General features: G+C 35.1%; 1 protein-coding gene across 1 annotated transcript in view; it reads right to left on the bottom strand.

Annotated features, from left to right (window-relative positions):
• Window positions 1-18,581, bottom strand: part of LOC101742858 (angiopoietin-related protein 2) — a 90,602-nt gene that overhangs the window by 3,124 nt on the left and 68,897 nt on the right. The window contains exons 2-4 of the mRNA XM_004933073.4: window positions 5,429-6,553; window positions 4,981-5,194; window positions 61-192 (exon numbers count right to left, since the gene is read on the bottom strand). Coding sequence (XP_004933130.1) covers window positions 61-192; window positions 4,981-5,194; window positions 5,429-6,553 — 1,471 coding nt within the window. The remainder of the gene's footprint in view (window positions 1-60; window positions 193-4,980; window positions 5,195-5,428; window positions 6,554-18,581) is intronic.

Raw genomic sequence — 18,581 nt, 5'->3', positions numbered from 1 at the left:
GTCATCATTATTTGATATTATCGTAAATAAGTCGTGTTAAATGATTCAATTGAAACTCACAGTCCAACCTCCGTCGGCAACATTTTGCTCACAAAATACTTTCAGGAACCAATATGTTGTGCCCCTGATTTGTAAGTAATAAACTCCTGATTCTCTCATGCCGGCGTTAAGAAGATCTACGCACGAATAGCCCTGTTGATAATGAAAAAAAACAAAGATTATTTATAAGAAAAAAAAAACAATTATTATTCAATTCGCTGCGTTTTAAAAAGTAAGGAATTTAGAAAATTTCGTAGTTTTTGTAACTGTAAATATAATAATTGTAGTTGATGTTAAATGAACTGTGTTTAATTTAGGTTAGTAATTTTGATGACAACAATTTGTATGTTTTTGATGTATGAAAAGAGCGCAGTATCTGAAATAAAATTGTAATAATGTCGGTAATTAATTTACCAAATGCTCTATGACCATTGTATGAAATTGAATAAAGCAACGGCGTATTAAAATCTAGTATAGAGCTTTTGTCTAATAATAAAATTATTATTAGAAAACTAAGCATTTATGTAATTGTTTAGTCATAATAACTGTTTAAAAGTATTTGTTATTGAATTTACATCAAAATAGGTCTTTTTGCCATAATACGTATGTAATAACGAGTATAGCGTAGTAAACTATTATAGTTCCGTAAAGCACAACACTTTCAAATATATAATTTAAATAAATAATAAATAGAATATAGATGCGGGATAGATGTTATGTACTAAAATAGTAAAATAATAACGAAAAATGTGACTCCGTAACTTCTGATCACATGACTTTTTAAATAATGGAATACCTATCTGAATTCAATATTACAGACTTGGAGTCACAGAAATGTGTTATTATAATTTGAAACATTCGCTTAGCTTCTGTTCTAAGTTAAGGACAATTCGCAATGCGTCCGAAATTGACGTGAAGACACTCCGTAAAATAAACCGCAAAGTCGCACATTTTTTTTACAATCTTATATATACATAATATATACAAACAAGTTTAAACTGGAATGCACAACAATACCGACTGGAATTGCACTGAAATGGGAGTACTTATGTAAGGTACGCCCAAAAACAGTAACTAGTATTTAAGTAAGTACTTTTGAACTTAGTTTTTACAGACGCAACAAAAAGTTTATAATCTGGTTTGAAATAGAGGAGATTAATTTTACTTTTTTGTATGCGTTGAGAAATTAAGTACTAAGTAGTGTAGAATATCAACATCTTCATAGCAATTAGAATTATTTTTTACTAGAGTTTCATGTAGAGAGTTTCATAGATCATAGTGAAATTAAATAAATATAAGTCCCATTTATAGTATATCTTAAGTTATGTTTCCGTGCGTCGTAGATATGTTAGTGGTAATTTTATCGTCCTCTTATTATTAAAAATACCTAGTAACAATTTTTTTACTAGAGGTCAAATTAATATTCCGCTATAAATAAGTTTTAAAAGAAGAGAATATAATATCAATTAAACGTCCGTGTTCTATATTTAAAAGCAGAATGAGTTTTGAGCTAGTAGTGAGTTTCTCAGAAAAAAATATCCAAATATTACGACAATAGTAATTTTGTTCATGCATTCCTCTCGGCTTTATACTTACGATTCATTTAATATAACTATTGAATTATTTATTATTTAATATAAATATTAATTAATAAAAACACTACACTAAAATAAAATTAAAATCATGTTATATAAATATTCTTACGTCACAGATTTGTTTTTTTTTGACACGATTGGAAAATACCTTATTATTGTTGTGCAACGTGCTCGTTGCTTTCTTTCCTTTTGAAATCATGTCGCCCTCTTCTAAAGGTGACTGATCGCTTTTATTGCTTTATTGATAAATTATATATTCGCTTATATGTACTATCGAAGATTTTTTTATCAAGGGCCTGTTACGTAATAGCTAAAACAGTTACTTAAATACAAATGGATAATTTTTAACGCGTCTTTAATAACATTCTATCTAGTCTAACGGGTGTTTGTTTGTTGAGACGGACACAATTGAGAAATCGATTGCTTACAATTAGCCATAGGCAATAATTTTTATAAACACAAAATATCAGTCAATAAACGGATTCAAGGTTAGCGATCTTGTAAAAGTATTGCTTAATACGTATCAAATATAACCGAAGCAGAAACAGTGCTTGCTCGCGGCAGACGATCAATGAGAACCTTAGAACGTTTAAGTAACATTGAAAATTTATTTCTACAATTCTAAGTGCCTGTATGAATGCCAATTAGTGCATTAAAACGTCACCGCTTCGTGGACAGACCATTAATATACCTATAGTGCGTGTTCCTATACAATTTTACCGTAACCAAATGTATCGGTGCGTGTCAACGACGATTGTTTTGTTTTGCGCGGAAAATAATTATTCTTTCTTTAGAGGAGGAGCGTGACGCAATATGTTTGAGAAAACCGCGAGCTTTCCATTTGTCAAACGGGCACACTTCTACGCATTTGTGACACGGAACATAGTACTCATAGAACACACACTGCATAGACGAATAATTATGAAAAATATCTCTCTTCTCTCTTAATCTCTCTTAGTCTCATTCAACTTTCAACTTTGCGCGTCAATAACACTTTCTCAGTTCACTGTTCGTTTATAACAAGAACGTTTATTAAGTAGATTATATCACATTATATCAAATACAGAAAAAGAATATCCTTTTTTTAAACCAATAGGCCATAAGTAATATTTTTACCAAATATATCTGTGTATGTAGATTTAGAAGTAGTATCGTTGTAATTATTCAAAAAAGTAAAATATTTTTAACTTATTATACGTACTTTGTGTAATTCATTAGAAATTTACTATTAGTAATAATTAATAATATCCTCTTGACCTTAGATGTTTTGTAAAATACGGATATTATGTAGGTATGTTTAACAGAAAGGTTTAACAGCTTCCATAAATTTTATTAAACTTCGTGATATGTTTTTTTTGAACTAAATATATATAATTTTTTTTTTCTTTCAGCTTAGGTAGGAAAAAAAAGTATATATATTTAGTTAAAAAAAAAAACAATATAAAAGAAAACAATTTCTTTAAAAATTAAATAACTCGTGCGTAAATATAATTGAAAACAAACGTGATACAGAAATGGAAGTGCAGCCAACTTTTATGTTACACCTATCTGCATTTTTTTGTAAATTTTGAATATGTTTCGCAGCAGTAGTTTCAACAATTTTCAACAGTCAAGATATATCATAAATAAATGTAGAATGTCTGTTTTTTTTCTTTCCCTTTCCTCCTGTATACTGCTAAACGTATACGTGCTGTGCAACAGTGTACTGTGTACCGCAGTATCTATTATTACTAGGTTACAAAAAACCTGTTATTATGAGTGTAACGATATTATTACGCAATAGGAACAGTTAACCATATTACGTCATCACAGGGCGTTCGCTCTGAATAAAAATGCCCGAGGACTTTCGCTGTATTATCGCTTTCGATTTCGTCCGTTAAAATTTATGAAAAGTTTTGATTATAATTCCATAGTGAAACGGCAACAAGCACTATGTATCTGATCCGACATTAGTTTATTAATAAATAAAGATATCAAAGGCTTACTTATAATAAATACAAAAAAAAGGTGCGTGTACCTACTTATGTACGTGCGTAAGAAGTTATACTTTATTTTTATTAAATTTATTTCTTTTTTATTTTATTTAAATTTTAATCAATTTGAAAAAAGTCGATTAAACAACATCTTCAAACACGTATATTGGATATCCCTTTTCTTGACATAGTATAAATTCGGTAATTCTCGGTACGGTTCGGAAAGTTCACCTGCGGCTATATTCAGACTCGCCAAGTTACGTCGGTCGTATTGTAATGAGCGATTTAGTGGGCAACTTCATTCTGTTAATTTTGTGTCACGGTGCACGCGCATCGAAAATATTACTCTCATCATAACGCGCCTAAAGAAGTATAACTTCAAAAAGGTTCCAATGTAACCCTAAGTGTTTGTTTAAATATAATAAATATATAAATCAGTAAATAAATCAGTACAAAACTATAAGAAAAGCGAGCCGCTCCGAACTTATGGATTTGGAACGTTTTTACAAACAGGTGTTTGAGATAGGTAAACGAGTTTTATAACGTTACATAATGTCGCTCGACATAACCGCCGGGTTTTCGAACTCTTAAGACAATAATGCGATGTAGTCTGTGGGAATGGGCCGTTTTTACGCGGGCAGATACAATGCCGCGGAAAACTCGCTGTGTCAATAAAATATTAAGTACCTGCATTGCTACTGAAATATGTTTACGTAATAAGTATCATAATAAAAATATATGTAATTTTATTAAAAAAATTGATTGTGAAAAAAGACTTATTGAAACTTAAGCGGCAGAATGTTGTTTTAGTGATTGTTTGATTTTGCAATATCGGGCTCGAGTTTTATAATCCGATTTTAACTTTATTATATCCATCAATGTCCTTGATAACAATCAATGTATATTGTGTATACAGTATGCAAGTATTTTTGTCGATGTACGCGATCAATTCTGCAAATTGTGTACAAACTGATAAATGCGAGTCCTTGTTTGATTAGTTCTTTTCTTAACTCGCTCGCTGGTCACAAGTTTCTTAAGCATTAATTGCGAAACTAAATGCTAACTTGCTTCTTGTCTAGTAAATTCTGTTTAATGCATGGAAATAGTCTAATTCAACGGTGTTTCAACATACGCAGGTACTGTAGGGCAAACTTGAGCAATTCGGTTGTTTGAATATCATTTTGTTAGAAACATTTAATTTAACAGTACCTAAATTGAAGATCTAATAAAATTTGTTTCCGGAAGTTGCTACATTGATTATGTCATTTCTTCGTCAACTCATATAACTAATTGTTTTAAATTCACTTCAACCACACCTGATAGGTGCGCTCATAATTAGTTGTAGATAATATTTTATATAACTATAGACTCACTTTCACGTCTTTATAGTTGGCAACGATCTCCGAAGCGAAAGTGTTATTGCCGATGATGGGTTTATTCTTGACACTGGGGAAGATAATGCCTCCTTTGCGCGTTGCGAGCCGCGGCGTGGTACTGCCGCCGATAGGGACAGTTGTGGCGGCGCCTGTGCTGGCCGGGGTCGAAGTGGCACTGGGACTCGTGCTAGAGCCACTCGGACTGCTCGGGCTGCGTGCGATACAACCATTAGTATCATACTATTATTAGTAGGTTCATACTACTATTATTATCATACTACTATTAGGTAGTAAATATTGGACAGTATAAGGGTGCCTTATAATAACAACATAACAAAAGAACAGTATATCGAAACAGAATTTCGCTTGAAGCACAGAGCATACGCAAAATGGTAAATAAATAAACCATCGCAATAGCATTGTAAGGTATTCGATTAGATGTCACCTGTTATTGATTGTAGAGAAGGGCGGCATAGTCGTCGCGGAGACTGTGATCGTTGTGGGATCAGTGGAGGGTTCTTCCACCCTGTATCTGTTCGGTGCGTATTCCACTAGTCGGTCTATGGTCGGATCCAGCAACAATTCGGCAGGGACTGGGCGTTGAGCTAGGGTTGCTACATCATCTTCTTGTTTTTTTAAACGTTTTTCTACCATGTCTAGGTTTTCTATTATAAGATTGGTTTTAACTCTCAAATCGTTATGTATCTGTCCTATAGCCCTTTCTTGTCGTTGGGTTTGCGTGAGTAGTTCGTCTGATTTCGGTACCAAATCATCAACAGAGCTCTTCGTTCCAACCACCACATCCCAAACTTCGTCCATTTTTTCGGAGACACTCATCATCGGTATTATTTTATTGACAAGCGTATCGATCTTACTGCTTTTAGTGACCGGCGAGGGGGTGCTACTCGCTGTTCTGTTTTTAAATAAGCTGTTAACGTTTATCGATGCAGCTTCAGGCTCAACTATTGCTGCGTGCACATCTGCCATCATATAAAGTACTTTACCTAAGTTTTCAGAAACGAGGTTGATGTGGAATTGCAATTTGCGATCAACAGTTGATACCGATGATCTTAGTTGATCGACTTCCTTGGTTATTTCGTTCACAACTTCTGTGTTTAGGCCTTTGGCGATTTCGATTACGTTTAAATTTATCGGTTTTCTTTCACTTGCCTCTGCGTTGATATCATCGACGGGTAAGAAGTTGTTATCTATTTGATTTTTGAGTCCGACGAGCTTGGTATCTATGTCAGAAACTTTTTGATCCAGTGATTCTAGTTTCCGGTCAAGCAGCTGAGCGTCGCTTATTTTCTTTTCGTTGCGTTTGTTAGTAGTATTTTCTGTGAATCCTTCCTCTTGTTCCTGTCCGATATGACTAAATAGTTTCAAATCAAGATTTCCTAATTTTGATATTATTGCATCAGTTTTCAGAATGTTGTCATTAACTCTCGAATCTAAAGCTTCAACTCGTCTCATGAGATGTTCCACTGCTTTATCTAGATTCTCTATTCTTTGTAGCTTAGTTTCTAATGTGCTCACTATCACCTCGAAAACGTTGAAGATGTACTGTTCTCTGAAACAAGTAAAAATAGTAATTGTTAATTTATGTACATAACAGAAGATTGCACATTTGTTCTATAACAGAAATTACTCAAAGAAATAACTATGAATACTAAATGAACGAATGGTTTATAATTATTATAAAATTTGACTCCGTAACTAACGTTTCTTGTAGTTTGAAGATAGTGTGTAATTAACTGTCGTAAACTTTACATACGCTCTAAATCATGATTGTTTGTTTGTACTTTCATTTTCGTTATTATATAGAAAATGCAATAAAACCATTGTTAAGTCATTAAACATTTATGACATTACCGAAACACGTAAGTATTTTCGTGTGTTATTTGTACAACATAAGCAAACATTAACCATGACGACAATGACGGCGGGGACCGTTTAGTTTTTGTTAGTTCCTCATCTGAGCTTCGTAGAAATGTGAAAATGACTTGTTGACGAGAGTCGTTATGCAATGAACTGAATATAATACTTAAAACGAACGACCTAGGTTTGTGTATTGTACATAATAACCTGGCAGTGGATAGCTCAGGCTTTGTTCCCTAGACCAGCCATGTAAACGAAGTAAGCAAAATCATCTATTCTGTAAAAACAACATTATATTCAAATTCGATTGTACATATAACTTTAAAATCTTATAATAATAAGTTATGGTCTCTTAATTCTATTGTTTAATACGACGTTTAAGAAGCAAACAATTTGGAGGTGGAATTTATGCATTATACTTTGTGAGTGTGATCGCTTGACAAGAACAAGAATAAACATTTTGGGCAATGGCTGCCTGAACCCAGATCTATATAGGTAGTCTCTTATTTTCATATAGGTATTCCAGACTTGTTGCGATTTTTAATTTGGAGATCAATCGTACAGGGCTTGAGAAAAACACAAAAGGGTCGAAAACTGTCTGAAAATCGTTTGCCCAGCCCCTAAAATCCAAGATATGAACCACATACAATTCTGAATTCATATTAAGTATGAACTAAACATAAAGCTGTCGAGGTATTAATTCAAACCACTCGAGCAGATTTGGAATTGGGCCGGACGAACGGACATTCTAAGATATATAAAGTAGATAATACCTGCGCAGACTATTAGAAATGCTAGTGCATTTATTTCGAAACCCAACCACTCTGATTACATTGCTCGCCGCTTACCTACGCTTTAGTTAAAACCTCTCACATTGACACAGGTATGTAATTAGTGTTTAACTGTTTAGACCTTAGAGGGACCCACTTGGTAAGAAATATTCGGATCAAGGTAGTTTAATCTTAAGTACAATAATTATGTAACTGCGTACAACATTGATGTTGAGAAGGTCCGCCATATGTGTAGCTTCGTGACTGAAATACGAAAATCAGCGCTGTGGTCGTATTACAGAATAAGCTAGAAAAACTTATCTCATTTATAGCTTTATTCATGTTGACGGAAAAATAAAAAAAAATCTACTTAGTTCGACTGCGTGCCTGTCTAGCTTGCCTTTTAAATCGGTATTATGCAAATCTGTAGTTAAATCGCAATATCGATAAAGTGGGGCGGTCCACAGTGTTTACATTTCGATCTACCATTGACCGGTCCTAAGCGAATCGATTTCTTCCCGACGTCATTGTACCGCTGCTATGAAATGTGGTATTGCAGGTGTTTGCAATAGCCTTCTCGTGCGACGATCGTATTTGCGAAATTTTGTTCCAGAACTTAATAATCGTTCTGCATTCTGTTGACGCCCGTAAATAATTCTCAGTATGAAATCAATTGAATATTTAACGTGAAACAGGTGCCGTTCCCATTTTAATAAATTAGACTGTCGTTGCCCAAATCGGTAAATATATTTAGTAAACAGGACTAATATGTTTAGTGGCCATAAGTACTCGGTATACTGACTCGAATAATTTATGAAGCAAACTTGTGCAAAACGAGATATATTTAAAATTTGAATCGATCTTGCCACACCGCACACCCAGATTATTAAAATTTGCATTCACTTGGAAAGCTTAAAAGGAATATTGTTTATGATAGATTTTATATAAAGAAACCGAACTGTCTAACTGTCAAATAAAGCATATAAAAAATTAGAAGAACTATTTATCCAAAAAATTCTAAAAAGTATTTGTTTTATTAATTTAAAAAACAAATAACTTTTTTAATAATTGATAAGAAACGCGGAATCTTCCTAGGTTAGCTGAAGATTAAGCTATTCAAGAACTTCAAACTTCTTACATTCTTGAACAGCGACTTCGCTGATGTCTTACAAGGTCTGTAGGGGTGCCTGAAATTTTCAAACAGTTTACTTAAGACAATGTCATGAGTTCGATCGAATTTAAGCGAGCTGGCTGGTCGGTCTTATGATGGAACTGTATTCTGACAACGGGGTTTACTTATTCAGGTCTATGTGAAGTAGGTATCATTGACTAATCGGTGACTGTATATTGTTCTAAATGGACTGACAATTCCGTCAATAGCGTCCGTTTTATACAAATTTGCGGTTACGGAACCTTGAAATGGAAAAAAGGCGTTCTAACTCAAATTTATATTCCACCTCACACTGATTTTCCACCTTGATGAACTATTACCGGGGCAATTATTTGTCATTCTAAGTTTTTCAGGCTTTTATTTTTATTTTTATATGGGTGGACGAGCTCACAGCCCACATGGTGTTATGTGTTACTGGAGCCCATAGACATCTACAACGTAAATGCCGCCACCCATCTTGAGATATGAGTTCTAAGGTCTCAGTATAGTTACAACGGCTGCCTAACTCTTCAAACAGAAACGCATTACTGCTTCACGGCAGAAATAGCCGGGGTGGTGATACCTACCCGTGCGGACTGACAAGAGGTTCTACCACAAGTAATTACGCTAATTATAATTTTGCGGGTTTTTGATTTTTATTCGTGAACATTTGTTAAGTACGTATTTCATTAGAAAAATTGGTACCCGCCTGCGGGATTCGAACACCGGTGCATTGTTAGATACGAATGCACCGGACGTCTTATCCTTTAGGCCACGACGACTTCGAAACGATACGACGGCTTCGACAAAAAAGCATTTTTTTTTACATATTATCGTTATTTGTACTCATTTTCATGCTGCCTCGTACACTATAAACTGTACTATCTTTTTTCTTGTGTATTCATGAATTTCTCCAGGGCCGCATTGCTCGTAATGTAAATGTAAATGTTTTGAGGGTAAAGTCCCGCCCGATAGCAAATAGCAACTGTGATCTGATTTGAGTGGTGGCGTTGACCGTTCGATCACGCTCAATCTAAAGTCTGATGTAATGCTTCTGAAAAGCAGTAAGACGACCGTATTGTGCGCTGTTTTTCTCGTAATGTAACTTTAATCACTCAACATTATTATTATTATGTTCGCAAAACTTCGAGTAATTCTCGAGCTGTTTTGAAATTAACAACAATAGTGTTTCAGGTATATGCGCTGACTAATTACTCTTGCTGGCGGTAACAAGATAAAGCATCAAAAAGAAATGAAAAGAAGAATAGAGTTTTGAAATTTTACTTTACGTTTTAATGGTGGTAGGACCTCTTGTGAGTCCGCACGGGTAGGTACCACCACCCTGCCTATTTCTGCCGTGAAGCAGTAATGCGTTTCGCTTTGAAGGGTGGGGCAGCCGTTGTAACTATACTTGAGACCTTAGAACTTATATCTCAAGGTGGGTGGCGCATTTACGTCGTAGATGTCTATGGGCTCCAGTAACCACTTAACACCAGGTGGTACTGTGAGCTCGTCCACCCATCTAAGCAATAAAAAAAATAAAAAAATATTGACATACATATTTGTAAATATATCACAGCTTATAAATGCGATTGCATAAACGAATTATAGAAATGTGACGATGAGTGAGTCATCGATTGATTTATATTTTTTTTGTTGTGGCCGTCGGCGTTTCGGTCGAAACAATCTGTCAAAAGTTTGGTATTATACTATTATTAACGAAGCGAATGTGGTTCATGGTCCCACACATTGTGCAGTGGTAGCGGATTGCGTTCAGCTCGCATAGAGCTCTTTGTCACAGTCGTATCGCTGAAGCAAAGAACGTTGTCACTATGGATATTTGTTCCGTTCGTAGTCGCAATCGCAATCGCAAACGCTTTGTCTCGTTAACCGATTCGAGGAGCCATGCCCACGTTTTGTTTTGTAAAGGTCCATTCCATAGTTTGTTTTATACTATTGTTTCTGAACCTCGTTGAGGCAAGGTTGCATCAGCTCCTCAGTTATGATCAATGCCAATTCAACGATACAACATTGCGGTCATACAAACGATAATCATCAGAGTAGCATCGAAAGTAGCCACACTATAATATAATATATAATTTTTGGGAAAGACGTTAATCATTTATCTGATGAAAAGATATTCCTTTGTTGAGTTCGACCCTGGTTCGTATTTTAATTGAATAAGAAAAATGTCAACAAGATAATTTTAGAGGACAACATTTATCCGTACTTTGTGAAGCTATAAATTGCTGTGACTTAACCCACATATCAAGATAATTGACAATGGAGAGCTACTATGCCATGAGCTATTTATGTTAAGGCAAAAACTGCAAATAGTTTCATGGGAATAGCAATTTGTTACACAATATCTGCCAAGTAATACGCGGAGCCTTGGAGTTGTAACAGTAAATTTTTTGACAGATTAAGATAGGGTTCTATCAACGTAATTATAACAACACATTCTACATATTAACGGGAGCTTAATCTGGTGAATGATAATAATGTTTGTAATTACGTTGAAACTTAATAAGGCCATGAATATATCTAAAAGTTTTTTTTTTATTGCTTAGATGGGCGAACGAGCTCACAGCCCACCTGGTGTTAAGTGGTTACTGGAGCCCATAGACATCTACAACGTAAATGCGTCACCCACCTTGAGATATAAGTTCTAAGATCTCAGTATAGTTACTACGGCTGCTTTGTTTAAAAATATAATACTTCATACAATATTGTACACTACATAATCCATTGAATAGTCATTTTACGTGAACATTAGTAGTAGTAGTACTATAGTGCCAGTATAGTCTAGTCATGTAGTGCATCTGCTAGCATACTATAGCGCATCGCGTTAAATAAGTACAATAATTAACTTATGCTTTTTGGTTAACTTAAAATCGTAACATATGGCTTATAACATAAAATACTAATATACAGTTCAAGATCATGAGAAAAATTCTTAACCGTTCACGGGCCGCTAAATATGGCGAGTGTTTAATAGAACAATGATAATTGTAACTTCAATCACTCCGCTATTTTAAATGCCCACCTATTTCACTCTTTGAAACTTGTATTTTTTTTGTTTTTGCTGATAGCGTAACTAGGCAATGAACTCGCGGCATTTAAATAACAACTCTCTCGCCTTTTAGAACAGAATGCATGATCGCTTCGCGTAGGAAATGACCAGACCTACAAGGTCGTCCGGACTGACAACGAACCCTAACAGTACTTAAGATAGGAATCGAAGGAAAGCGCGATAGACCAAGAGAGTTATCTAAAAAAACAAGATGACGATAGTATTTTACGAACGAAGGGGAATTTGTAGTCGCAGCTCAAAAAGGTTTTTCTTATTAATTAATAGACTAATCTTATCTAATCTTTTGGTCTAAGTTATTTGTCAAGCCTAGTCAAGTTTGGGTAAAATGCACTTTGGCGGATAGGCGAAGAGCGACTATAAGAATTGTTTTATAGAAAAAAAAGTGTTTCATTGGGTTTAAGCTTGTCATAACGTTGGTATATAGGGACTTAGCATATGTGAAAGCGCAAGAGCTTGAGAAAATTATTACAAAATCACTAGACGTGTCTTCTTGAGCTCTTCCAAAAAGTTTATTGAAATCTCAGAAAGTTCCCGTCACTTTATCTGATAGGTTATTTTATTTCATACCATTTCCTAGAAATAAATTTAAATTAATTCGCTCCGTTAAATAATGAATTAGAAAAATAATGGCTGATAACAAAGACACTAATAAAACTATTTGTGGAAGGAAAAAGTTTTATTTTTATTTTGAAATTTGTAAAGAATCTCTAATAATGGCCAATCTTTATAATGCTAGAATTGCTATCGTTTTCTAAACAAAATACGAAAAGTATTAAGCAAAATAATACGGACATACGAAAGCTAAGTTTGATCAAAACATGCTGCGCTACTTGCGTCCAACCATACTTACTCATCGGAACTGATGGAAATCTCGAAAAAACTGAGGAATGCATTGTTTCTTCTTACGTCTAATTTGATATATGAATTATTCTGAAATGGTACGTACGGTAGTCCGATTCGCCGCGGCGTGGTTTCACGCGATCAATGGTATTTGAACGACGATTATGCTCACTTAGATACAAGAAGAAAATCAAGCAATCGACCAAATAAATGTTACAACATGCGCGTATTCCGTGGACTCAAACGAATTATTTAACAATTGTCGATTTTATTTCATAGAAAAAAATTAGCGATACTAATATCGATTATGTAAATATGAAAAATTGTATGGTTTTGAATTTCCCAAAATTGTACAGCACATCTACAGCATATTTCAATTATCTGTGCCAGCGAAATTTATTTGCGTTCGAATTTCAAAAATAGCGTTTAGCAAATTATCACACCTAAGCACAGTTTTAGTGTGATTACAAGTAGGTGTGAAATGTTTTCAGACATAATACACTTTTTTGTAACTGATGTCATGTGACTAAGAGCTTCTAATGAATTGCGGTTCCGATCTATTGCAATCTTCAAACCCATATCTTACCAGCGTCATTCGGTGGCTCTATGGCTTGCTTAAAAAAATCAGGCTTAAAAAACAGATTAGCTCATGAAGACAGACAGACAGATTAATTCGATGGCCCGAAAATGAAATTCTGATTTGCAATCATGTGACATCGAATCAATTGCAAATGTTTTGTCTTATTTTGATAGATAGAGAAGTTACACAATCTATCAAAACGAGTGTCGTAGAATTATTATCGAGCTGGTTTCGTGTTGTGTTTCCGACATTATCAGAACACGATAATCGCGTCTTAATACTTCGTGCACGTCTGCGTACCGACAAATGATGGATTGGACTTGTCTTGTTGTTTTGCAATCACGAAAACTGTCTCTTTGCTGGTTAACACGCACGGATTTTTTTTTTGGTCTACATATCTATCTACAAGGGTAATTGTGTACAAAGGGTAATTGTAAGAATTTAACTAGTTACAAACGGATATCGAATCAATAACTTCAACCACACACTGGAATAGAAAATGTAGTTATTATATGAGATGATATTAAACCTGTTCAATACAAAAAAAAAACAAGGCGTGTATTTGAATTCTAGGTTATTGTTCTTATTATAGAAAAAGGTTTGCTTCGTGCAATGCTTTTAAAAGAAAAAAAATGTATAACACCCGTTTCCGTGAACGACTTCATTTTGATTGAAAGTCGCTTATCGCTTTTGTAGGCAGATGACCACACAAACCTCCTGATGGTAAGTGGTCAGTATCGCCCAAAGACGCCAGCACAGCCAAGCTCCTGCCTATTGTAAACTGCTTAGACAGAGGCAGAGTAATCTTATATTTCAAGAATAATCTTATGTTTCAAGGTTATGGAGGTAATTTAGCTATGAAAATAAACCTTAGTCCATTGACACAAAAATATAACTTACTCATCTGTCTTACTCGCATTTTTTTCTTACCCATCTGCCACAAGAAGCTATTACTTTACGAGAGGCTACGGAACTCAGCTTGAGAGAACTTGCTAGCACCTGCCCTAGCAAGAGCAGTGCTATCATGAATCTATTACCGAATCGGAATCGCGACTTATTGAGAAGATCCGGCAAGAGACTCGGTAGGTTGTGTATGTGTATGGGGGTAATGCATGTTTAGCTCTTGGTCCTACTTGTCGAAGTACTTTGGTCCTACTTGTACTTCGAAGCATTAAAAGTGCGAACTATACTCATCTAAAACTCATTCGAGTTCATCACGAGGCTCGGTAGCGAGCGAGTAATTTCTTGAACAGGATTTTACTCGTAAGCTTATGAATGTATTGCAGCGTAATCGATAAAATACCCGGTCATCGTTCTCGTCGAACCCGTCGCGGCGTCGCTTGCGACGAAGGGCTCGGCGAGTAAATTAACCCACAGCCCACATGTTTATAATAAATTAACAGTCGTAAAACTCACGCCAATTCCCAATGCAGAATGATAAGAAAACATGCAACGCGTTGACCCCACATAATGTTGGATAAAGGCGAAAATAAGAAAAAGATTAATCAAAACGCATTGATAAAAAAATAAGTCACTTTTTTTTTCCTTTTTTTAGAGCACAATTTCTATGCAGACAAGACTGATAGCTTCGTTTCGATAAATTAGTCGAACAATCAAAACTTTGTTTTGTGATTCGATTACGGAACAGAAGTGCCGTTCATTTATATAAATTGGCAATAAGATTTCCTGTGTCTATACTGAAATTATGAGACATTGTTCGGATAATAAATTTAATTTTTTCCTCGCTGAATTTCAATAGATGATGAAAACCAAATTTACAGAATTTAATTGTAACTCTATTGTATGACAACTGAATATTTTGAGATTTTTATCGATTTCCATCAGTCGAACTCTCAGTTTAGTATTTTTTTATCTTGTTTTTAGTTGCGCTATCAAAAGGCACGTTCGTTGTTATTACGGTCAGTAAATACGTGCTCTATTATTTTTACATCAAAACTTGACAATTTCATAATGTCGGGGCCTTGACGTAGACTCTGAAATCAGACGGTTTATGCAGTGAGAGGAGTAATGATAATAAATCTTAATTGTTATTTTGTTTCAATTATTAATAGGGATTAAAGAATGAAATCGCCATTTTATTGTAATAGGTACTTCGAATTTAGAACCTTCATGGTTTAAGATTTTTGAGTGAAACTTTTCTATTATGAAAAACGGTACCTAAGAGGTTCTTCTTTTAAAAAATGTATAAATTCGATTATCGACTTTCAGTTGTTTCTTTTATTGAGCTTAGACAAGAAAGATGGATACTTCGAAAATTCGAGTGATTTTTAAATACGAGTTCCGACGCGGAACTAACGCGGACTGTTAATGAACGCACCGTGCGATTTTGGTTTAAACGCTTTCGTGATGGAAATTTTGATTTGCAGAACGAACCACGTGGAAGACCACCCACCCACACATGTGAATAACAAACAATGAATTGAAAGAGATGATGGAAGCCGATCTGAGCCAAGCTACCCAGAAATGAGCGGCTTAGCTTAACGTTACATTACCAACAATATTGACTTAATTGTGTCAAATCAATAAAATAAAAAAATATGAAAAATGGGTGCTTCATGATTTGACTGAACTGTAGAAAGAAACGCGTGTTGAAATTTTTGTTGCCTTGTTGAATCGATACAGACATGAAGGAATATTTGATTGAATTATGACACATGATGAAAAGTGGATTCGTTACGATAACCGTAAGTGAAAAATGCAATGGCTGACCTCAGGTCAAACGCCTTGACAGTGTCCTAAAGCAAAGCTTACCAATAAAAAGGTAATGGTAACTGCTTGGTGGTCTCAGCACGGTGTTATTCACTATAGTCTTCTCCGATCTGGTCAAGCAATAACCGCAGATGTCTACTATGCCGAACTCCAAACAATCATAGCAAAACTTGCAGTGAAACAGTCCCGACTCATGAATCGACCTTCACCATTATTGCCCCATGATAACGCGAGAACTCATACAGTACGAGAAACCGTTTTAACTCTACAGGAACTGCAATTAGAAACCATTCGTCACCCTTGCTCCAACGGACGACCATTTTTTTGGGATTTGGAAAATTTTTTACGTGCTAAAAAGTTTTCTTCCCAGGAGGCAGTACAAAATGCTTTATCACAATTTGTAGAATCTAGATCACTATAATTCTATCGCAAACGCTTAAATGACCTATTAGATGGCAGCAATGTATAGATAATAATGTTAGATGTTTTGATTAAATAAATACGATAAATGAAAAAAATAATTAATTTCCATTTTTCAGTACAAATGTGCAATTTCATAATACAACCTCTAATATTAATTCAATTGTTTTTTTTTTAAATAAGTATGTATAAATATAGATGAATATTTATTTTTTGTGTATCTTTTGTAGCTTGTAATGTGTATTGTGTGCCAAATAAACAAATAAAAAAAAGCTTTTTTTATTATTTATTTTTTGTTATTTATTTAACCACGGTGTGAATGTCATTATTCTGTCTAAAAAGGTAATAAATAAAAGTTAATCGGTTGATCGAAGCAGTTTTGTAGTAATATAATTTTTTAACATAAATTGTCAAAAGTCGACTAGTGATGACCACAAAATTGTGCTCCGGTTTGAGCTTAAGCCAAAATTGCTACAGAATCAGCTAAAGCTTACTTTACAGTATCTATTACTGCTTTATTATTAAATCTTCATTGCTGACGCTAAATTAAATATATTATTTACAGAGTGTTTAATTTTTTTTTTTATTGCCTTTGTACGCAGACGGGCATACGGCCCACCTGATGGTGAGTGGTTACCATCGCCCATGGACTTCAGCAATGCCAGGGGCAGAGCCAAGCCGCTGCCTACCGCTTAATACTCTCCACAAGCCTCGTTTGAAGAAGGACATGTCATAGCGCTCGGGAAACACCGTGGAGGGGAGCTCATTCCATAGCCGGATGGTATGTGGCAAAAAAAATCTCTGGAAACGCACTGTGGATGACCGCAGTGGCTCCAGGTAGTATGGATGAACTCTACTCCGGTGGCGGGCGGTGTGATGGTAAAAACGAGATGCTGGTATCATCTCGAACAATTCCTCAGAGCACTCCCCATGGAACATACGGTACAAAATACAGAGGGAACCGAAGTCCCTCCGCAGACCCAGAGGTTCCAAACGATCCGAGAATTCTAACATAATGGATTTTCGGAACAGTTGGTGATTGTTATTAGTCGTAGGCCTCTTCGTGTATGATTAATTACTAGCTTACTAAGTTCCACAAAAGTTGAAAGTCTCCAGATAAAAGTCATTCATCCTTCTTGTCAAACTGAAGCATTCATCATTGTTGCGTGCCATAAATAGCCCTCTGAGTGGTATCAATTCTGATGAACTCACCAGTAAGTTATATTGAATCTTATCTCTACATATTTTAGTTATATACGATTATGTCAGAGGAGCTGAATATCGTGAGCAACATTGTGAGTCCGTACTTATTGGTACCTTCGTTCTATCTGTTACTGCCATTATATGCATAGGTTTTTTTTTATTGCGTAGATGTGTGGACGAGCTAACAGCCCACCTGGTTTTAAGTGGTTACCGGAGCCCATAGACATCTACAACCGTAAATGCGCCACACACCTTGAGATATAAGTTCTAAGGTCTCAGTATAGTTACAACGGCTGCCCTACCCTTCAAACCGAAACGTATTACTGCTTCAGGGCAAAAATAGGCAGGGTGGTGGTACCTACCCGTGCATATCGAAAGAGGTCCTACCACCAGTAATCAAATATAATTTTGCGAGTTTGATTTTTATTACATGATGTTTTTTCTTCACCGTGGACTTTGCGTTTTATGTTTTATCCAATTTTGCGTCGCCAGCTTTAAGACTTGTTGTATTCTGACGAAAAAAAACATAGTATTTGTTTTTACAAAAAACATATGTACACATAAACACGTATGACTTGAAAATAAGATTGCTTAGAGTTGGTCTAGTAAAATAAGACTAAAATAATTTTGGACAGTAGGATTTACAGTACCAAGTTTATTTGAAGTCGCATTTACTCTATGGGGGCTCACGGTATTTAATGTACTTGTGCATGTTTTAGCACGACTGAGGAGGGTAAATTTCAAAGATTTTTTCTCTTATATTTCTCGACTGTAAAAGCCGTAATAATAATTTTAAAAAAAGTTTGTTCGCCCGCGTCTAGCGTGCTTTCTTATTTTGTCTGTCCGATTGATTGGAAGTTTTGGTCAAACGTGAGACGAATAGCACACAATGCGTTCCTACCAATGGTCGTATTTTTTTTCATATAATACATT

This window comes from Bombyx mori, chromosome 1, assembly GCF_030269925.1.
Source record: "Bombyx mori chromosome 1, ASM3026992v2".
Lineage (NCBI taxonomy): Eukaryota > Metazoa > Arthropoda > Insecta > Lepidoptera > Bombycidae > Bombyx > Bombyx mori.
Note: the sequence above shows the minus strand (reverse complement) of the source record. Positions and strands in the feature narration are given on the sequence as shown.